The sequence below is a fragment of the Castor canadensis genome, chromosome 2 (assembly GCF_047511655.1).
Source record: "Castor canadensis chromosome 2, mCasCan1.hap1v2, whole genome shotgun sequence".
Taxonomy (NCBI): Eukaryota; Metazoa; Chordata; class Mammalia; order Rodentia; family Castoridae; genus Castor; species Castor canadensis.
The window spans coordinates 175,733,297-175,752,594 of record NC_133387.1 but is presented as its reverse complement, the minus strand read 5'-3'; the positions used below and the strand labels follow the sequence as shown (position 1 = coordinate 175,752,594).

Below are 19,298 nucleotides of genomic sequence, written 5' to 3'. Positions count from 1 at the left end.
TTCAGGCAGGAAAAGATAACAGTCCAGGGACTCCAGAAGGCACAGAGAACAAAAGCTAGTTTGCAGTCACTGAGGGACTAAACATAAGCTTGAAGACCAAAAATAGGCCGGCAGTTATATTCCATAGAGAGAGAACACAAGATACCACGGGAGAAATAATGCCAGGATATAAGAAGAAATATGGAGAGAAGATAAGTATAGAATAAAAAGATGATGAGGAAATCAAGAAGGAGAGAAAAGGACTGATGAATGTGGAAAGATACTAAGGTACATCCACTGCTTCACTCAGGTTGTGATTCTCCTCAGAGTTCTCTTCAGAGCAAGTTTGATGTCTTTGTTCCTGAGGCTATAAATGAGGGGGTTTAGCATAGGGACCACAAGAGTATGAAACACTGAGAAAAATTTCCCCTGCCCCACAGACTCTGTAGATGTTGGTTTCACATAAGTGAGTATCCCAGACCCGTAGAAGAGACCAACAGTTATTATGTGGGAACCACAGGTGCCAATGGCTTTGGACCAACTCTTACCTGATGACATATGGATGATATTAAAAAGAATCAAAGCATATGACATTAAGATAATTAGGCTGGATAAAATGACAATTGTACCAACAACAGCAGAAGTCACTAGCTCATTGACGTAGGTGCTGCTGCAGGAGAGCTGCAGGAGGGGGAAGATGTCACACATGTAGTGGTTGATGGTGTTGGCATCACAAAAGATGAGTCTGATCATACACCCTGTGTGGACCATGGCACCAGCAAACCCCATCAAATGTGAACCAAGCATCAGCAGAGAACAGGTCTTAGGGGACATGATGACTGTGTACAGCAGGGGCTGACAGATAGCCACATAGCGATCATAGGCCATGGCTGTCAGCACATAACACTCAGAGTTGACAAAAAAGCAGAAGAAAAATAGCTGAGTCATGCATCCACTATAGGAGATGATGTTCCTCTCCAAAAGAAAGCCCATCAGCATTTTGGGGGTAAAGACAAATGAATAACAGAAATCAAGGAAGGACAGATTGAAGAGAAAAAAGTACATGGGGGTGTGAAGGTGTGAATTCAGACAAATTAGATTCATGAAGCTCAAATTTCCCACCACAGTGACTATGTAGTTCACCAAAAAGAAGAAAAACAGGGGCAGTTGGAGCTCACTTTGGTCTGTTAATCCCATAAGAATAAACTCTGTCACTGAAGAATCATTTTCCATAGCTATTTGCTTCATAGGTGGGATCTGTAAGAACAGTGGTAGAAGGTGACATTAATGCTGCCCCTCCATTTTGACTTCAGAGGAAGAGATGAGTTGCTGGTTACCAAGTTCAGTGTTCTCAGGATATGCACAGCAGAGAGAAAGAGTTTTCATATTGATTCCTGAAAAATCCCCATTTGCTTTTTTCCCACCCATTGTGAGTGTCTCTCTCCAGAAACAATGTTCATGTTATTCCCATTGTCTCTGAATATCATTTTTTCCCTTCTCCTATGTCTTTACTAAGATTTAGAACTGAAAATAATAAGTTAGTAGTGTTCTCTATAACCTATAGCTTACATTATTTTAGCTCTGAACAGAAATTATAAAGACTAAGATTGTTCAATGCTCACCTTTCTTCCTCTAAAGGCCTCATTGCTTCAGGACTTCAAAGCAATTCATCCTCACTATTCTGAGGGGTTCAAATTTCTGATGACTAAGGACGTAATAGCAATCAGCACAGATCTGCCTCTGATCTGCGAGAAGAGGAATAATGGGAAACATATCATGGTTTCCATTCAGTATCTTCAGAAAGTTCACTTCACTTGCAGGAAGGAAAGAAACAATTTATATGAGCCCTGAGAACATCACCTCACTCAAATGAGAGTCTATTTCATGTCCCATAAGTATGGGAAAATGAATTAGATGCCAGAAACTTATTCTGTCCTTTATGATTTCCTCCCAGCTTGGCTGAAAGTTCTCAAATCAATGACCTAATGATACATCTCAAACTCCTAGAAAAACAAGATCAAGCAAATCCCAAAACAAATAGAAGGAGAGATATAATAAAAATAAGAGCTGAAATCAATGAAATAGAAACCAAAAAAACCATACAAAGAATTAATGAAACAAAAAGTTGGTTCTTTGAAAAAATAAACAATATCAATAGACCCCTGGCAAACATGACTAAAATGAGGAGAGAAAAAACCCAAATTAGTAGAATTAGGAATGCAAAAGGGGAGATAACAACAAACACCATGAAAGTCCAGGAAATCATCAGAGACTACTTTGAGAACCTATATTCAAATAAATTTGAAAATCTTAATGAAATGGACAGATTTCTAGATACATATGATCATCCAAAACTGAACCAAGAGGAAATTAATCACCTGAATAGACCTATAACACAAAATGAAATTGAAGCAGCAATCAAGAGTCTCCCCAAAAAGAAAAGTCCAGGACATGATGGATTCTCTGCTGAATTCTATCAGACCTTTAAAGAAGAATTGATACCAACCCTCCTTAAACTGTTCCATGAAATAGAAAGGGAAGGAAAACTGCCAAACACCTTTTATGAAGCCACTATTACACTTATCCCAAAACCAGGCAAAGACACCTTCAAAAAGGAGAACTATAGGCCAATATCCTTAATGAACATTGACGCAAAAATCTTCAACAAAATAATGGCAAACCGAATTCAACAACACATCAAAAAGATTATTCACCATGACCAGGTAGGCTTCATCCCAGGGATGCAGGTGTGGTTCAACATACGAAAATCAATAAATGTAACAAACCACATTCACAGAAGCAAAGAGAAAAACCACTTGATCATCTCAATAGATGAAGAAAAAGCCTTTGATAAGATCCAACATCATTTCATGATAAAAGCTCCAAGAAAACAGGGAATAGAAGGAAAGTACCTCAACATTATAAAAGCTATAGATGACAAACCTACAGCCAGCATTATACTTAATGGAGAAAAACTGAAACCATTCCCTCTGAAGTCAGGAACCAGACAAGGATGCCCACTATCTCCACTCCTATTCAACATAGTACTGGAATTCCTAGCCAGAGCAATTAGGCAAGAAGAAGGAATAAAAGGAATACAAATAGGTAAAGAAACTGTCAAAATATCCCTATTTGCAGATGACATGATCCTGTACCTTAAAGACCCAAAAAACTCTACTCAGAAGCTTCTAGACATCATCAATAGCTATAGCAAGGTAGCAGGATATAAAATCAACATAGAAAAATCATTAGCATTTCTATACACTAACAATGAGCAAATGGAAAAAGAATGTATGAAAACAATTCCATTTACAATAGCCTCAAACAAAATCAAATACCTAGGTGTAAACCTAACAAATGATGTGAAAGACCTCTGTAAGGAAAACTATGCACTTCTGAAGAAAGAGATTGAGGAAGACTATAAAAAGTGGAGAGATCTCCTATGCTCATGGATTGGTAGAATGAACATAGTAAAAATGTCCATACTCCCCAAAGTAATCTACATGTTTAATGCAATTCCCATCAAAATTCCAATGACATTCATTAAAGAGATTGAAAAATCTACCATTAAATTTATATGGAAACAGAAGAGGCCTCGAATAGCCAAGGCAATACTCAGTCAAAAGAACAATGCTAGAGGTATCACAATACCTGACTTCAAACTATATTACAAAGCAATAACAATAAAATCAGCATGGTACTGGCACAAAAACAGACATGAAAACTGCTGGAACAGAATAGAGGACCCAGATATGAAGCCACACAACTATAACCAACTTGTCTTTGACAAAGGAGCTAAAAATATACGATGGAGAAATAGCAGCCTCTTCAACAAAAACTGCTGGAAAAACTGGTTAGCAGTCTGCAAAAAACTGAAACTAGATCTATGTATATCATCCTGTACCAATATTTACTCAAAATGGATCAAGGATCTTAATATCAGACCACAAACTCTAAAGTTGATACAGGAAAGAGTAGGAAATATTCTGGAGTTAGTAGATATAGGTAAGAACTTTCTCAACGAAACCCCAGCAGCACAGCAACTAAGAGATAGCATAGATAAATGGGACCTCATAAAGCTAAAAAGCTTCTGTTCATCAAAAGAAATGGTCTTTAAACTTAATAGAACACCCACAGAGTGGGAGAATATATTTGCCAGCTATACATCAGACAAAGGACTGATAAGCAGAATATATAGGGAACTTAAAAAATAAATTCTCCCAAAACTAATGAACCAATAAAGAAATGGGCAAGTGAACTTAACAGAACTTTCTCAAAAGAAGAAATTCAAATGCCCAAAAAACACATGAAAAAATGCTCACCATCTCTAGCAATAAAGGAAATGCAAATTAAAACCACACTAAGATTCCACCTCACCCCTGTTAGAATAGCCATCATTAGCAACACCACCAACAACAGGAGTTGGCGAGGATGCGGGGAAAAAGGAACCCTCTTACACTGTTGGTGGGAATGTAAACTAGTACAACCACTCTGGAAAAAAATTTGGAGGCTACTCAAAAAGCTAGACATTGATCTACCATTTGATCCAGCAATACCACTCTTGGGGATATGCCCAAAAGCCTGTGACACAGGTTACTCCAGAGGCACCTGCACACCCATGTTTATTGCAGCACTATTCACAATAGCCAAGTTATGGAAACAGCCAAGATGCCCCACCACTGATGAATTGATTAAGAAAATGTGGTATCTATACACAATGGAATTTTATGCAGCCATGAAGAAGAACGAAATGTTATCATTTGCTGGTAAGTGGATGGAATTGGAGAACATCATTCTGAGTGAGGTTAGCCTGGCCCAAAAGACCAAAAATTGTATGTTCTCCCTCATTTGTGGACATTATTTCAAGGGCAAACACAACAAGGGTATTGGACTTTGAGCACATGATAAAAGCGAGAGCACACAAGGGAGGGGTGAGGATAGGTAAGACACCTAAAAAACTAGCTAGCATTTGTTGCCCTTAATGCAGAGAAACTAAAGCAGATACCTTAAAGCAACTGAGGCCAATAGGAAAAGGAGACCAGGAACTAGAGAAAAGGTTAGATTAAAAAGAATTAACCTAGAAGGTAACACAGGAAATTAATGTGACTCAACTCCCTGTATAGCTATCTTAATCTCAACCAGCAAAAACCCTTGTTCCTTCCTATTATTGCTTATACTCTCTGTACAACAAAATTAGAAATAAGGGCAAAATAGTTTCTGCTGGGTATTGAGGGGGTGGGGGGAGAGGGAGGGAGAAGAGTGGGTGGTAAGGGAGGGGGTGGGGGCAGGGGGGAGAAATGACCCAAGCCTTTTATGCACATATGAATAATAAAAAAAAAAAAGAAAATTGGGTCTGAAATCATGTCTGATCTTGATTTCAGAATGGTAGCTTACTGTGAGCAAGTTCCTTAATCTTTCTGAGGGTCAAATGTAACACTGGTAATAATATCCACTCATCAGTTTGTTATAGGATAAAACAAGATAGTGCTTATGAAGTGGTTAGCATAGAAGCAGATGTGAATAATGTCAAATATTATACTTATTGTTATTATGAAAGACAACAAAAGCTCATTAGTTCATTCATTCATTCATTCAAAAGCAGTACATTTGAATCTTCCTGGATTCCAGTCACCATGCTTGGCAGGTGGTCTAAGATGTTCTTGCCCATCAAAAGAGGAAGGAAATGAAGATGACATATTTGAGTTCCACATGGCTGAGGCAGGAGTAAGAAAAGACTTCTGAACCCTATTTTAAATTTGATTTGGCACGCAAGATTGGAGAGTGTCCCTGGGTTTAAAATGACCATGACTAGCTTGTTTTGTTGATGTTGCTGTAGTTGTAGTACTGAGGTTTGAACTCAAAGCCTCACACTTGCTGCGAGGCAGGTGCACTACCACTTGAGCTGCATGCACAGACACGCTTCTTTATGAGTGGGCCTGGTCCTAATCCTCCTATTTAAGTTTCTGTGTAGCTAGGATGACAGGCATGAGTCCTCAGTCCTCACTTATTGGTTGAGATGGGTTCTGGCTAACTTTTTTGCCCTGAATATTCTGGAACTGTGATCTTCCAAATCTCTGCCTCTTGAGTAGCTAGAGTTACAGGCATGAGCCACTATGCCTGGCTCAGCTTCTTTACTTGATATCACACCTATTCCTAAATCTGTGGGAGAAAAATTACCAAATTACCCACTTGAAGGCCATGTGCATGTGCTCTGACTCAACTTTTCTCAAGAGACAAGATGACTTAGCTATGTGAGAGCAGAAAGACCTTGGTTAAAATGATGAGGAGCAAATCAGCGATCACACTGAGAAGTTGTTACTCTGGTTCACTAGCTTGTGTGAGTCCATTGTTAAATGAACATAGTATAGTAATATACACCATACAGAACACTTGTGGTACTTAAAAAGATAAGTGGGATCTGGCAGAGTGGCTCAAGTGGTAGAGTGCCTGCCTAGTATTTGTGAGGTCCTGAGTTCTAACCCCAGTAACACAGACACACAGACACACACAGACACACACGCACAAGAGATGTAGGAACATGCTGAGCAGGTAGCAAGTTCTGGCTCACAGATAGCTGTTATTAATAATACTGGGTGAGGTGTTTTGTTTTGTTTTGTTTTAGATCAAGAATTTAGGGCCAGCCAGGGATATTCCCAAAGAAAATTTTCCAAAGAAGGATGAAGAAGAGGAGGAGGAGAAGGAGGAAAGATCTGCAGTAAATAAAATAAACTCTCACTTGTTAAATTGGGATGGTAGGTGCAAGTATGTCTGGTATATTGTGTTCTTTTGAACACATTAGCCCTTCAACTGTGTGAAGACACAGTCAAAGCCTAGTACATTAGAAGAAGAAATCAAGTCCTTTTCACACACTGAATTTCCTGGGGCCTGATCTTGAGCTTTCAAGCCTCCAAACTTTGAGAAATAAAGTTCTGCTGTTTATACATGACCTCATCTAGGTATTTTGTTATAGCAGCACAAATGGACCTCCCCCCCACAGAAATGCCTTCATCTTTCCCTTCTATCAAAACGATGTTTTCTCTGTATATGGGAGTCTTGGCTGATGGTTTATCATTTTGCATATATCAACCACTGCCTTCTGGGTGCAAGACTTCTGATGAGAAATCAGAGGAGAACCTTTTGAGAAAATGACAGTGAAGCCCTCTTTCTCCCAGGCTCACGTATGTTAATAATATGCCCATGGTGTCTTAGGGACAAAGCATTTTGGTATGGTATCACCATGTGCATAAAGGGTACCATTGTTTGGACACTAATCCAATCATTCTGGGTTTTAAGAGAAAGAAATTGAATATCCTGAGTGTAGATAGAATGAGATGTATAAAATTACATTTTTAAGAAATTTTCAGATTTGCAATGAGAAGCCACTGAATCATGATACTGACTTTAATTTTTTGTGAGTAAATGAGAGTCTCTATTACCAAGCTATGGCAAGAACTTTTGGAGTCTCCTAAAATTAAAAAGCAAAAGCTATTTGCTGCCCAACCGCTGTTCTGTGTACCCAGTTCTGATTGGTCGATTTCTTGCTCTGACCTCAGAAGGACCCATTGTGATGGAATAATAACTGCATGTATATAAGGAGGTGGCCTGGGCTGGATTTTTGCTCATATTATGCAGGGAGCTGGTTTGGTGACCTGCTAGAGTGTGTTCACAGTCTTAGCGTTGGTGTTTGTTCATTGTTCTTTGTTGTGGTGGTTTTGTGTTTTAGTTAGCTTTGTTCCAATGAGTGGTGACTGTCCTAAGGGGCTGACTGGCCTCTTGGTTAGCTCCACTAAGGATGTCCTGACCTCTCGCTATCAGGTCACAAGGAACATCGGTAGAGGCAGCTTCGGGCTTGTAAAATTAGCCTTTCATCGTGACACAGGGACTGATGTCGCTGTGAAAGTGCTGAAGAAAGGAACATTTAATGCTTCCATCAAAAGTGAGGTGTCCATTTTGAAGACGCTGCAGCATCCCAACATTGCTCGTCTCATCGAGGTGAAGGAAACAGTCGAGAGGGTTTATCTCATCCTTGAATACGCAAGTCGGGGGACCCTGCTACGGTATGTTCGAAAGTCCCACCACCTGCAGGAGACCCAGGCCCGTGAATTTTTCAGACAAATTTGTTGGGGATTGGCTTATTGTCACCAGCAGGGTGTCGCACACCTCGACATTAAGCCCAATAACATTTTATTGGATTCCACCTACACAATCAAAATCTGTGATTTCGGAATGAGCACCAGGTTCACGGTAGGAGAGCAGCTGTGTCAGGCAGGCGGCGCTTGGTCACACCGTGCGCCTGAAATGTTTCTTTATTGTAAGTACCATGGCCCCAAGGCCGATGCCTGGAGCTTGGGAGTAGTACTGTACTTCATGACTGTGGGAGGTTTCCCCTTTCAGGGCAGAAACTTTCAGGAGCTTCGCAAGAATATCCTGTGTGCAAAGTACCACCTTCCAAGGCGTGTTTCTGCTGAGTTAAAAAACATCCTAGGTCGTCTGTTGACCCGTGACTCCAGCCAGAGGGCCACGGTGGAGGAGATCCTGGAGCATGCCTGGGCCCACCAAGATGCTCCCAGTCCTCCTGTCCAGACCCTGGCTGCATCCCTGAACCCTGCCATATTATCGGCTATGGTTGCCATAGGCTATGACGCTAGAGAAATTGTACGATCACTACAAAATAGAGAAATAAATGACACCACTGCCATGTACCTTTTGTTTGAACAGCGGGCACGCCAGGATTCTAATTGCCCTATGGAACTTGATTCTATACAACCAGTAGTTCCACCTTGCCCGTCTCCTGCAAGTCTTTCCACCCGTCCCGAGACACTAAGGAGGAGAGCCAGCGCACCTGCAAGCCTTAGCTCTTTCTCCTTCTCAATCCTAACATGGAAATTGAATCTGCCCCAGAATGACCACAACTCAGGAAAGAATGGCAGCAAAAGAATCTTCCTGACCACCAGTCCCCTCTTCACCCCGCAGAGGAGAAGCCCAAACGCCAGCAGAGTCCCCCCACATGCTTGCGTGGAACTCAAAGGAGGCAAGTCATCTGAGCATAAGTGCTCTGCACAAAATGCCCTTCCAGTTGGGCAGCCCCAGGAGGTGATCAGAGGTGCTGAACGCAACAGGAGCAGGGGCTGGAGAGGAGCCGCCAGGAGGATAGTCACCACCCTTCTCAGAATGTGCTGTTTTCCTTCCTGTTCAAACGAATGCCACCGAGGAGGGCAAGCGGATGGTAATGGAGAGCAAGAGGACCTTACCACAGCCTTGAGGAGGGGGATCCCTCCTAGGTGTGGACTGAAATAGTGACAATTGGAGGGGCTGGACAGAAGTTCAGCTAGCCGGTGTCCAGCAAGCCCCAGAACTCACACACTCCGGCGCCAGGTATGCCCAGCAAAGGCATCCAACCCACCTGGGGAAAACTGCAGAAACGAAAAAGGTAGGTGCCCCAAAGTGAGACACCCACTGTACGGGGACCCAACCCTGATGGTCCATTTTGTTCTGTGACCTCAGAAGGAGTCACTGTAAAGGAGTGTATAATGAAGTGGCCTTGGTTCCATTTTTGTTCACATGGTGCAGGAAGCTCTTGCTTGGTGACCTACTAGACACACAGAGCTAGTGTGTTTGTGCTTTTGGTGTTTGGCTTTTAGTTTTGCTTATTTTTCTTGGTTATTTTATGTTTTGTTGTTTGATTTGTTTTTGTTTTTTTTTTGTTTTTTCCGTTTTTTAGTTAGCTTGAATCCTCGACTCCACACTCTGATTTCTGCAAATATCACAGGAATTTCAAAATCATAATGAAAAGCATTTTGCGGTTTCCCAAAAAGGAACCTCACGAAAGTGAAACTCGCAAAGTGGTTTTCTGGCTAGTATTTATTTAGCAAAACAGAATAAAGTAGGGAGGAAAAATAGAATTGGAAAGAGGGGAAGGTCCTGCTGATATGCAGGATTTGGGAGCAGAGAAGTTCCAATAGTATTCTCATCATGCTTTTTTGCTTGGCCAAGGACTAGCTGATTCACACAGTGGTCCTTTAAAAACATTTCTTCTCCCATCCATGCAAAACAGATTTGCTTTTGTTTTAATAAAAACACCTCAGAAGCATTTCCTGTATAATATTCCTTCAAAAGAGTTGAGATGTTCTGTGGCATCTCTGGTGTCCTGAGATCAAAATAAGCGTCATGTCTTACTTAACACAGAAGCATCAGCCACCCAGTCCTGGGAAGACGGTATTCCAGGGCCAGGCCGAGTGCCTGGACTTCACAAATCTACTCAGAGGACGACTGTGGTAGCCATAGGAACATCCAGTAGTGAAGATGCAAATGATTCTGTGAAGTGAACTGAGATTACATTTTGAGGCTGGGAGGTGCTCTCAGAATTAAAGGAAATTGAACACTGGGAAGCAGACTTATTGGGAAGGAAGACTGGAGAAAGCTAGATGATGGGTTCAATGTTTGAAAGAAGCATAAGTTCTAGTGTTCTAGGGTACTGTAAGGCAAATGTAACTATCATGCATGCATTGTAGATCAAATTATCTAGAAGAGAGCACTCTGAATACTTATCACAGAATGATAAATGTTGAAGGTGATGGATACGGTAATTACCTGAGTAAATCCTTATCCAATGTATACATGAATCAAAACCTCACACTTTATTGTACCTAGTTTAAATGTAAAATTATTATGTTTCGGTCAAAAAATAAGAAAAAAGATTTACAAAGTAATACGTTGGAGGGTGAGTGTCAAGAAAAGAAGAGAGTTTACAAGGAATGAATACAACACCAATGTTCTGAATTACATTTCTCATTCAATCCAATTGAGTGTGGTGTATTAGAAAACACAGACCAGGGTGTCAGGTCATTTGTATTTTAGCCCTGTGACTAATTTGAAGGCAAGTCCCTTAGTGCTTTTAGGTATTTAGTGTTTCCTTCTGTCAAATGAGGGAGCTGGGTTAACCAGTTGCTCTGTAAGCTTCCCTGTGCCACTAATACTGTGCTATCCACTTCTGTCTCTTACTTAACTTTCCTTAGTTTTCATACATTTCATGGTCTTATGGCTTATACCTAGCTTTCTCCAGTTGAGTAACGGTGTGTTATGTGGGGGTGCTGGGCATAGTGGGTCACTCTTGTAATCCCAGCTACTCAGGAGGCAGTCCAATGCTGGCCCAGGCAAAAGCTCAGGTCCTTATCTGAAAAAAGAAAAAGAAAAAAAAAAAAGGCAAAAAGGATAGTGGTGTGGTTCAAATTGTAGAGTGCTTCCCATCAAGCATGAGGCCCTGAGTTCAATCCCAGTATTACCAAAAAAATGAAAAGAATTTAAAATTTTTAAAGAATTGTTATTTTTTTAAAAAAAGTCTACTAATTTCTACTTTTTTCTTTTTTGACAGTACTGGGGTTTGAATTCGGGGCTTTGCACTTGATAGACCCTCTAGCACTTGAGCTACTTTACATATCCTTGAGTTGTTTTTAATAGAAATATTTTGCTCAACCATTTATATTGTCCTATCACTCGTTGAAATGTAGTTTTTTCATTGGTTTTGTTGTCCTTTCCCTTGTTCTTAAGCCAGAATGAAGTTAAAAATGATAACTTTTTTTTTCCGAGGCACTGGAGTTTGAACCCAGCACCTTACATGTGCTAGGCAGGTGCTCTACCATTTGAGCTATTCTACCAACCATTTTTCATGATGGGTGTTTTCAAAAAAGCACCTCAAGAACTATTTGCCAGGGGCTGCCTTTGAAATGTGATGTTCCCAATCTCTGCCTCCTGACTTGCTAGGATTAGAGGCATGAGCCACCTTGCAGGCAAGAATGAGAATTTGTAAAATGTTCATTAGTAGTTAGCCTATGCACTTGATGTCTTTCCCATATAGAGCTGTAATTTAGGGTGCTATTAGTGTTTGTGACTATAAGTAACCTTAGCATGTCTCACATGGTCTTATTTGTCAACAGCTTTTGAAACATGTTTAGGAAAATATATCTTAGAAAAGAAAGCCTTCAGTTCTGTAAAGAGAGAATTGGTTTGTCAGCGGGAGGTTCAATTTCACCAGCCTTAAAAGCTCTGATTTGAATGCCCTGCCAGGCAGACAGATGAGGGACAGCGTGCCACGGTCATATAGAAAGAAGAGGTAACTCGCTGTTCATGACAAAAAGGTTGGCCGTTATTTTCATAATGGGTAGAAGATGAAAAGTGGTTTATGAATTAACTAAGAGTGATGTCAGAGGCGGGAGAAACTTTGCGTTTCCAAGGCATCGCATATTGGGGTCCTCTTCTACCTGCCATCTTGAGTGGACTTCCCCCCACCCCGGCGCTTTTCAATGATCGAAGTGTCTTTCTGAGCAGCAGCTTCTGGAACCAGCGGCTTCGTGGCAGGCGGAGTGGGACCCCCGGCAAGGCGGCCAAGTCCAGGTACGTGGGTGGTTGCGCTCTTTTCTCCCGGTGTTGTGAGGGCCACTGCGACAGACCGTGGTTCCGCTGTCATTGGCAGCCAGGGCGGGGTGGGCGGGGTCGGCCGCCCCACGCGCCTGAGCACTGGTGACGTCACGCGCGCGCCAGCCGCGAAGTGTGGTGGGCGGGGCGGCGCCGAGTGATGTGGTTCGCGGGGCGGGTCTCGGCGCTCAGCTACTTGGCTGTTCCGGCCCCTCCCCCTTCTCGCCGTCGCCTGGGTCCCGCCAAAATGCGGGAGTAGGTGGCAGCGGACCTGCGGACCCGGTTCCTGGGGGACTCTGTGGAGAACCTGAACAAGTCCCAGCTGAAGATGGGCATCTGGGGCGGGAAGCGCGAGGGCGCGGGGCCGCCGACACCCGGCCCGCCAGGCCGTCCGGTGACAGCCACGGGCTCCGGAGGAGGCGGGAGCGCGCCCGCGCCACCTCGTCCTCTCCCCGCGTCTCTCCCCACCCGCGATCGGCGCTCAGTAAAGCGGCTCTCAAGAAAAGGAAAGGAAATGGCCTTTCTCACTCATCTTCGCCAGCATCTTACAGCAGGTAGGACCTGGCTTCCTCTTCTGAAGGGCCTGGGAGGGACAGGCAGGGAAGATATCTTAAAAAGTACCGAAGTGGCTCTGTTTTTTTCGCAGTTTCACTCTATGCGAATGGACGAGGGCGTGACTTTTGGGTGTTGGTTGCCTCTGTTTTTAGTCGCAGTTTTGGATTAAGCTTTTTGTGTTCTGTTAAGAACATTGACCCAGGGAGTCAGGAGACGCGGGTTTTATTAGAACTGTCACAAAGTAGTTGTAGCACCTTGGACAAACCACCTCATCACTTTAGACTTCATTTCCTTGTATAAAGTGAGGGAAGGTTAGATTGAAGATCTGTATGGTGCCCAGTGGTGGTAAAATGCACCTTCTGAGTTTCTTTTCTGTTTTGAAAAGAGTAGATTTTTAAAGTCCTGAAATGACCATTTTGCAGTGCCATCTCTTGCATATGTTTTCCCCTGCAGCACTGTCCTTCCTTCTGGTAGTGCTCCTGACATAAGCCCTTGACGCTGCTTTCCTTTTTGCTTAGGCCTGTGTTGTGCTAATTTTAGAAACCCTTTCATTTTTGGATTTTTTTTTCTACATCTCTTAAAATACAGAGATCAAAAGTGGAATCTACAAATACACAGGCCACTCAAGGCTGGTTCTGATTCTTCTTTGCTATTGGTATTTTAATCCCCAAAGGAAGTAAATTTACTGAGTTTAAGTCCTGTACCCTTTCTGTTCTGCTGTTTGGAAGAGAGTGTGATGTTCTGAATACAGCATCGAGCATTGAGGATTGGAGTGCTGACTCTGCCACTTACTAGGTCGCCATAGTATTCTTAGGCCAGTCATTTAACCTCATTAAGTCTCAGTTTCTCTTTTGTAGTAAAGATGTCCTTGCTGCTGCCCAAGAGGCTGTGAGAATCTAGTCATGTAATAGAGCTGAAAATGTTTTCTAAAATACAAGTTTATTTTTATTTACTTTTTGCTGGAGAGTATGCTAGGCAAGACCTCTCCCACTTGAACTATGTCCCCAACCGTTTTGGGTTTTTTTTTGTTTTTGTTTTTTGAGATAGGGTCTCCCTAACTTTGCCAGGGCAAGCCTCAAATTTTTGTTCCTACCTCCCAGGTAGGATCCTGTCTCCCAAGTAGCTGGGATTATAGGTGTGCATACAACACTTGGCCTAAGTTTACATTCTTATTGTAGTTGCTTCCACTCCACTCCAGCATTAAATGCATTCTAAATCAGTTAAGTCATATTGATTGAGTACCTGCTATGAGGAAAAGAAGTAAGGAGTTCACGGTGAGGTTGGGGATATATACAAGGTTAAGTGATAAGTACTGGTAAAGGTACAGCATAAACTGCTGTGGAAATTTGAAGAGATTATTTCTCGTGGGAGGTGTTTGACATCACTACATTTCTTGTGTTCGTTTTGGAGGTTCTTGTTTAAAAGGCATTCTTGGACTTAGGCAGCCATGTTACATGTCAGTTCCATTTGATACATAAATACATTAACTTGTTTGTTTTCTGTGAGTTAGAAACTATTACTTTCTCCTTTTTTCTTTTTAAGATGATTCTAACCCTTGTTGATTCTAACCCTTGTTGTCATTTTGTAATTTAATGGGATTTACAATCATTTCCAACTTCTGGCTTATTAACACAGATTATCAGGTAAATTTTTTTTTTTTTTTGATGGGACTGGGATTTGAACACGGCTTCATCCTGCAAAGCAGACCCTCCTTGAGCCACCCCTCCAGTCCATTTTGTTCTGGTTATTTTAGGAATGGAGTCTTGTGAACTGTTTGCCTAGACTGACTTGAACCACGATCTTCCTGATCTCAGCCTCCCAAGTAGCTAGGATTATGGGCGTGAGCCACCAGTTGGGTTTACCCTTTCAGGGGTATTTCTTAAGTTATCCTTTAAGATCGATGTTATGTGTCACTTTTCAGCAGCGTGTGCTCATCTAAAATGTTTGATCATTATATTGGGGCTTCTGTAAAGCAAGACTATACCTGTAGCTTTCCTTATTCTTAAGGCCTGCCATTCCTGCTCAGGAGACCACAGAGCTTTCCTTCCTGTCCCATACCTTGGTCTCTTTGGACTTTATGAGGTTGAGAGCCACCTGATGGTGGGATTGGCTGTTGTTTCCTTGTTGGCAGTCAGGTGTATCCATCTCCCATCATTAGTCATGTTGACCTCCCCTTTTTTTCTTAAAAGATTAGACACAAATATTTGCTTTTCTGTTTTTTGTAGAAAGTTCCTGTGGCCTTTGTGTAGCTATAACAGTAAAGTTGCTTGTATGTGTATGCAATTCCTATTTTTCCTTGAAGGAAATCTCCTTTTCATACTTGGTTAAATGCAAACCTGTGATCAGTCCCAGCATGGTGGAAGCTGAGGCAGGAGAATGATGAGTTGAGTCCAATCTGGGGTACATAGCCAGACCCTGGTCTCCCTCCCCCCTCAGAAAGGAATTTTGGTATTCATGGGATATGTAAAGAAATTGATGCGTCCGTGTTTGTGAGAATAATTTGTGGTGGAGTGGGAAATACTTGCTTTAGAAGTGCCTTCTAGCTGGGGCATTCATCTGTGAAGTAATGAATGCACTTTAACCTCTTTCCCTGGGTTGGCATTAATCTGAAAGCTGTTGCTATTCCTCCCTTCTCTTTGTATTAGGACTCATGGCTCCTCTTTCAGTGCAAATAATTATAGAATGAGATTGCTGTAGTTACTGTTTGTTAGATCATGTTCACTGTTTTCAGAGAGGAAGTATGCATTTGTTAGACTGTGAGTAGCAGAAATCTTTGTTATTCTTGTGTATGTGTAGGTAAGGTAGATAATAGGTCTAGGAAGAATTTACATAAAAATATTGAGTTCATATTGACTTTACTATTTCCCTTCATTTTATTTTTCCATTTCCCTTATAATTTGTAGCATAATTCCTCATAACAGTTAATATCTGAGACGGGGCATGGTGATGCTTGTCTATATTCCCAGCTACTCAGGAAGTGGAGATCAGAAGTATTGTGGTTTCAGGCTAGCCCAGGCAAAAAGCTATTGAAACCTTATGTCAAGAAACAATCTCGGCATGGTAGTTCATGCCTGTAATGATTTGAACTGGGCCCTGGGGAAAAATGGGACACACTTATCTGAAAACTAACTAAAGCAAAAAGGGCTGGAGGTATGGCTCAGGAGGTAGAATGCCTGCCTAGAAAGCATAAGGCTCTGAGTTCAAACTTCAGTACTGCCCAAAAAGTAGTATATATTATAAAAACTAGAAAATACTGAAAGCCATTAATAAAAAAGCCATTCTCAATCCTGCCACCCAGTGACAGTCACTTGTAATCTCCCTGTAGGTTTTTCTAAATATTCTTCTTTAATATTTTAGCCATGTTGGTAATATTCAGTATTCAATGTATCAAATATCACCTGTTCTTCAAAGAACAAAAGGTCAGTGCAATTGAAACAGCCCTCTTTGTGTAAGGGCATTCCTGATTTGATACTGCACATGTTTGTATTACTTCCTTACCAGCTATTATGCAGATAACTCCTGAGCACTCCTGGCGAACTTGACCCACCAGTTGAGAGTTTCTTGGAGGAAGAGTCAGGACTCATGCATAGGTTTGCAAGTCTCCATATGGACCTTAGGCCTTGTTAACTATTTGAATGGCTTCAAATAGGTATCACCAGCTGTGCAGATCTCTTTTGATATCTTGAACAGAGGTCTCGATTGTAATTTTGTTCAATTCGTTGTGCAATAGAGTCAAACCGGAAATATTTGTCTAATTTTTATAATATTAGAGCATGTAATACTTAAGAATTTTACCCCAAGTGCTGAGCACATGTCAGTCTTCCATGATTACTTTAGTACCCTGACATCTGGGCAGTGATGACATCTGTCAGTTCTGCCTCCCAGATCATTCTGGTTTTTTTTGGTGGGACTGGAGTTTGAACTCAGGGCTTAGCACTTACAAAGCAGGCATTCTACTGCTTGAGCCATACCTCCATCTCCTAGATCATTGTTTACTTTGACCCTGAGCCGCCTTTTAGGTTTTAATTTCTTTTCAGAGTGTTATAGAAGCTGCCAGATTGCATTTTTTACTTTCTCTCTTATCATAATGTTGTTGTGTTTTTTGCCCATTTGTGAGGCTTCTTACCTGCTTTTCTTCCTTTATTGCAGCTTTGAACAACTTATTTTATAAAATTAGAAAATTTCATATTCTCAGAAAACAGCTTTTTGAGCATTATGATGTCTCATCTTACATGTTTTTGTTGATGCTGTGGACACACAAACCCCTTTAATACTGTATAACTCTAGGTGTTCTGTGAATGTTTACCCTTGTCTTTCTACGTTTTTTTGCTCTGAAATATAGGTGTATTATGAAGTCTGCCTTCTCCCTGTACATTTAGTTTTCAGGCCCTTCCTTCACCATGTGTTCTTAGCTCTTAGAATTGTTTTTATAGTATTTGATACTACATTAATGACAGATAAATGGTGTATTAGTGCTGTATTTTTCCTCTTTTTTACAGATAATGTGGCTTTACATAATCTACAAATAAAAGAAAATGCTCTGGCAAGTTTTTTTTCCTAAGTTACACTAAAAATTCAGTTAACTTGGTAAGCTCTTAGAAACCACTGGTTACTAGGCATCTGGTATCAGAAGCCAGATAAAGTGATTGAATCCCTAAGGGAGGGATTATTTAACTATTTGCCATAGGAAAATCTGAGATTAAAGATTCAGAATTTTTTCCTAATGATCAAAATAGTATGTTTTTGAAAATGGAATGTTTTTCTATGACCTAATTTGACTATGTATCTTTGTAATGTGCATTCTTCTGAGAGAAATTTTTTTCAAAATTATCCTTACATGTTTTTCAGGTAAATAAGACCTTTATATTAACAAGCTATCTAATAAATACTTGTACTTTTGGAAATAATGTATGGATAGTCTAACCTTAGAGTATTGTGGCAATATTAAGAGGTAAAACAGAACTTTTTACTCCCACTTCAGTAAGTCATTTCATCCCTTACTACTGAGCTGAAAGCAAAACCACACCCCTCCCCCAGTTAGGTTTACATTTATGCTATTGTGCTTATCTTTATTTAATTTAGTGATGTAAGAAGTCTTTTCATTAAGGTTTCAAGTTTCTGAAAATGAAGGAAATTAAAAATACTGAGAAATTTCCAGTTTCTTAATATTCTTGAGCATCAGTGTAATCATCCTAGAGTAGACTATGCAGCAGCAGTGCATCTGTGACTTTGTGGCTAGACTAATATGACAAGGAGTGCCTGGCACACAGCAGCACTCAAAGTAGTTAACCATTCTTTCCCTCTCTTTGCATGGCATGCCACAGTGTAAAAATTTATCTAAAAATTTAGAAATCTTGCTAGAGATTGGAATAAAGCTCATTTTTCTCAATTTATGATAATTTATAAAAACGTATGAATAGAATTGTAGGGGAAGATATGTATGTGTGTGTGTTTGTGTGTGTGTATGTATGTATGTATGTGTATATATATATTTATATATTTTTTATATGTAACATAGTTAGATGAGAAATTGAACCTTGTACTAGCCAAATTAGAATTTTGGTCATAAAATGTTTCATAATTTATATTCTCCATTCCCCATTTTGCCAGATTGTTGAGATTTTACTTTGATATGTGTTCTTTACATTTATTTGGTGTGGAAAAATTCTTCAGGAGAATAAAAATGAGAATGAGACCAGTGATTTAGAAATAAGCAGTTTCTGGTTTGTCTCCTGTTTTAGGTGAATTCTTTTATATTTATTTTTTCTGCTCTGGGTGGGCAGAGCTGATTTCTTGTTGCGGTTTGCAAAAGACTTTGCCAACAACTATCATTAATTTCTTCCATTCCTGTTCACCTAGAATGCAGGAGTGATCGGATGATTGGGCATACTGATTATTTTAACTAATTGTAACCTAACGCACTACATTTCAGTGGCCAGATTTCCAGAGTGCTCATATACATTAAGGCAGCAGCTAGTAGAAAGTTTACTGACTGGCTAAACTTCTAATAATTCTGAAGACTTAGCTGATCATAGCAAGTACCAGTTACTGTTTAGTACTCTGAATAAAAAGTCACTTGAACTTTCTGGTAGTTTGGAACCTACCTGAGTGAATCTTTTTTGTTGTTGTCCTGTGTCTGTAAGCTAACTAAATGAAATGCTCATTTAGTAAATAACGTGTTGGGAATCGATCTTTTCTTGTTTAACTGATTTATTTGTTCATTTACCAAATATTTTATTTGTGAGGGAATTGTTCAGTTAACTGTTTTCAACTAGTTTGTGTGAAGGACTATTTGTTCTAATGTTTGAGACAGAGTACTTCAGTTCTTGAACTTATGTTTTGATTCAATTTAT

At 40.6% G+C, this 19,298-nt stretch overlaps 3 protein-coding genes across 20 annotated transcripts in view; 2 read left to right on the top strand and 1 right to left on the bottom strand.

Annotated features, from left to right (window-relative positions):
* Positions 1–285: 285 nt before the first annotated feature.
* On the bottom strand, positions 286–1,242 carry LOC109678184 (olfactory receptor 8C8-like). Its single transcript, XM_020153833.2, has one exon. It carries the CDS (start codon positions 1,225–1,227, stop codon positions 286–288), a length of 942 nt encoding a protein of 313 aa, XP_020009422.1. The 5' UTR covers positions 1,228–1,242.
* A 6,474-nt stretch (positions 1,243–7,716) lies between these two features.
* Positions 7,717–9,276, top strand: LOC109678172 (sperm motility kinase 2B-like). The gene has a single exon (XM_074059286.1). It carries the CDS (start codon positions 7,717–7,719, stop codon positions 9,274–9,276), a length of 1,560 nt encoding a protein of 519 aa, XP_073915387.1.
* A 3,272-nt stretch (positions 9,277–12,548) lies between these two features.
* LOC109678242 (intermembrane lipid transfer protein VPS13C-like) overlaps positions 12,549–19,298 on the top strand; it is a 55,539-nt gene continuing 48,789 nt past the window's right edge. For 5 of the 18 annotated variants that reach the window (XM_074066482.1, XM_074066480.1, XM_074066472.1 and 2 more), the window contains exon 1: positions 12,555–12,944. Coding sequence is in view for 2 of the 18 variants with exons in the window: in XM_074066486.1 (XP_073922587.1) it covers positions 12,719–12,944 (226 nt within the window). In the remaining 16 variants the exon portion in view is untranslated. Of the gene's footprint in view, positions 12,945–19,298 lie in introns of all 18 variants that reach the window. The other 13 variants (XM_074066488.1, XM_074066486.1, XM_074066484.1 and 10 more) reach the window with 4 other exon arrangements.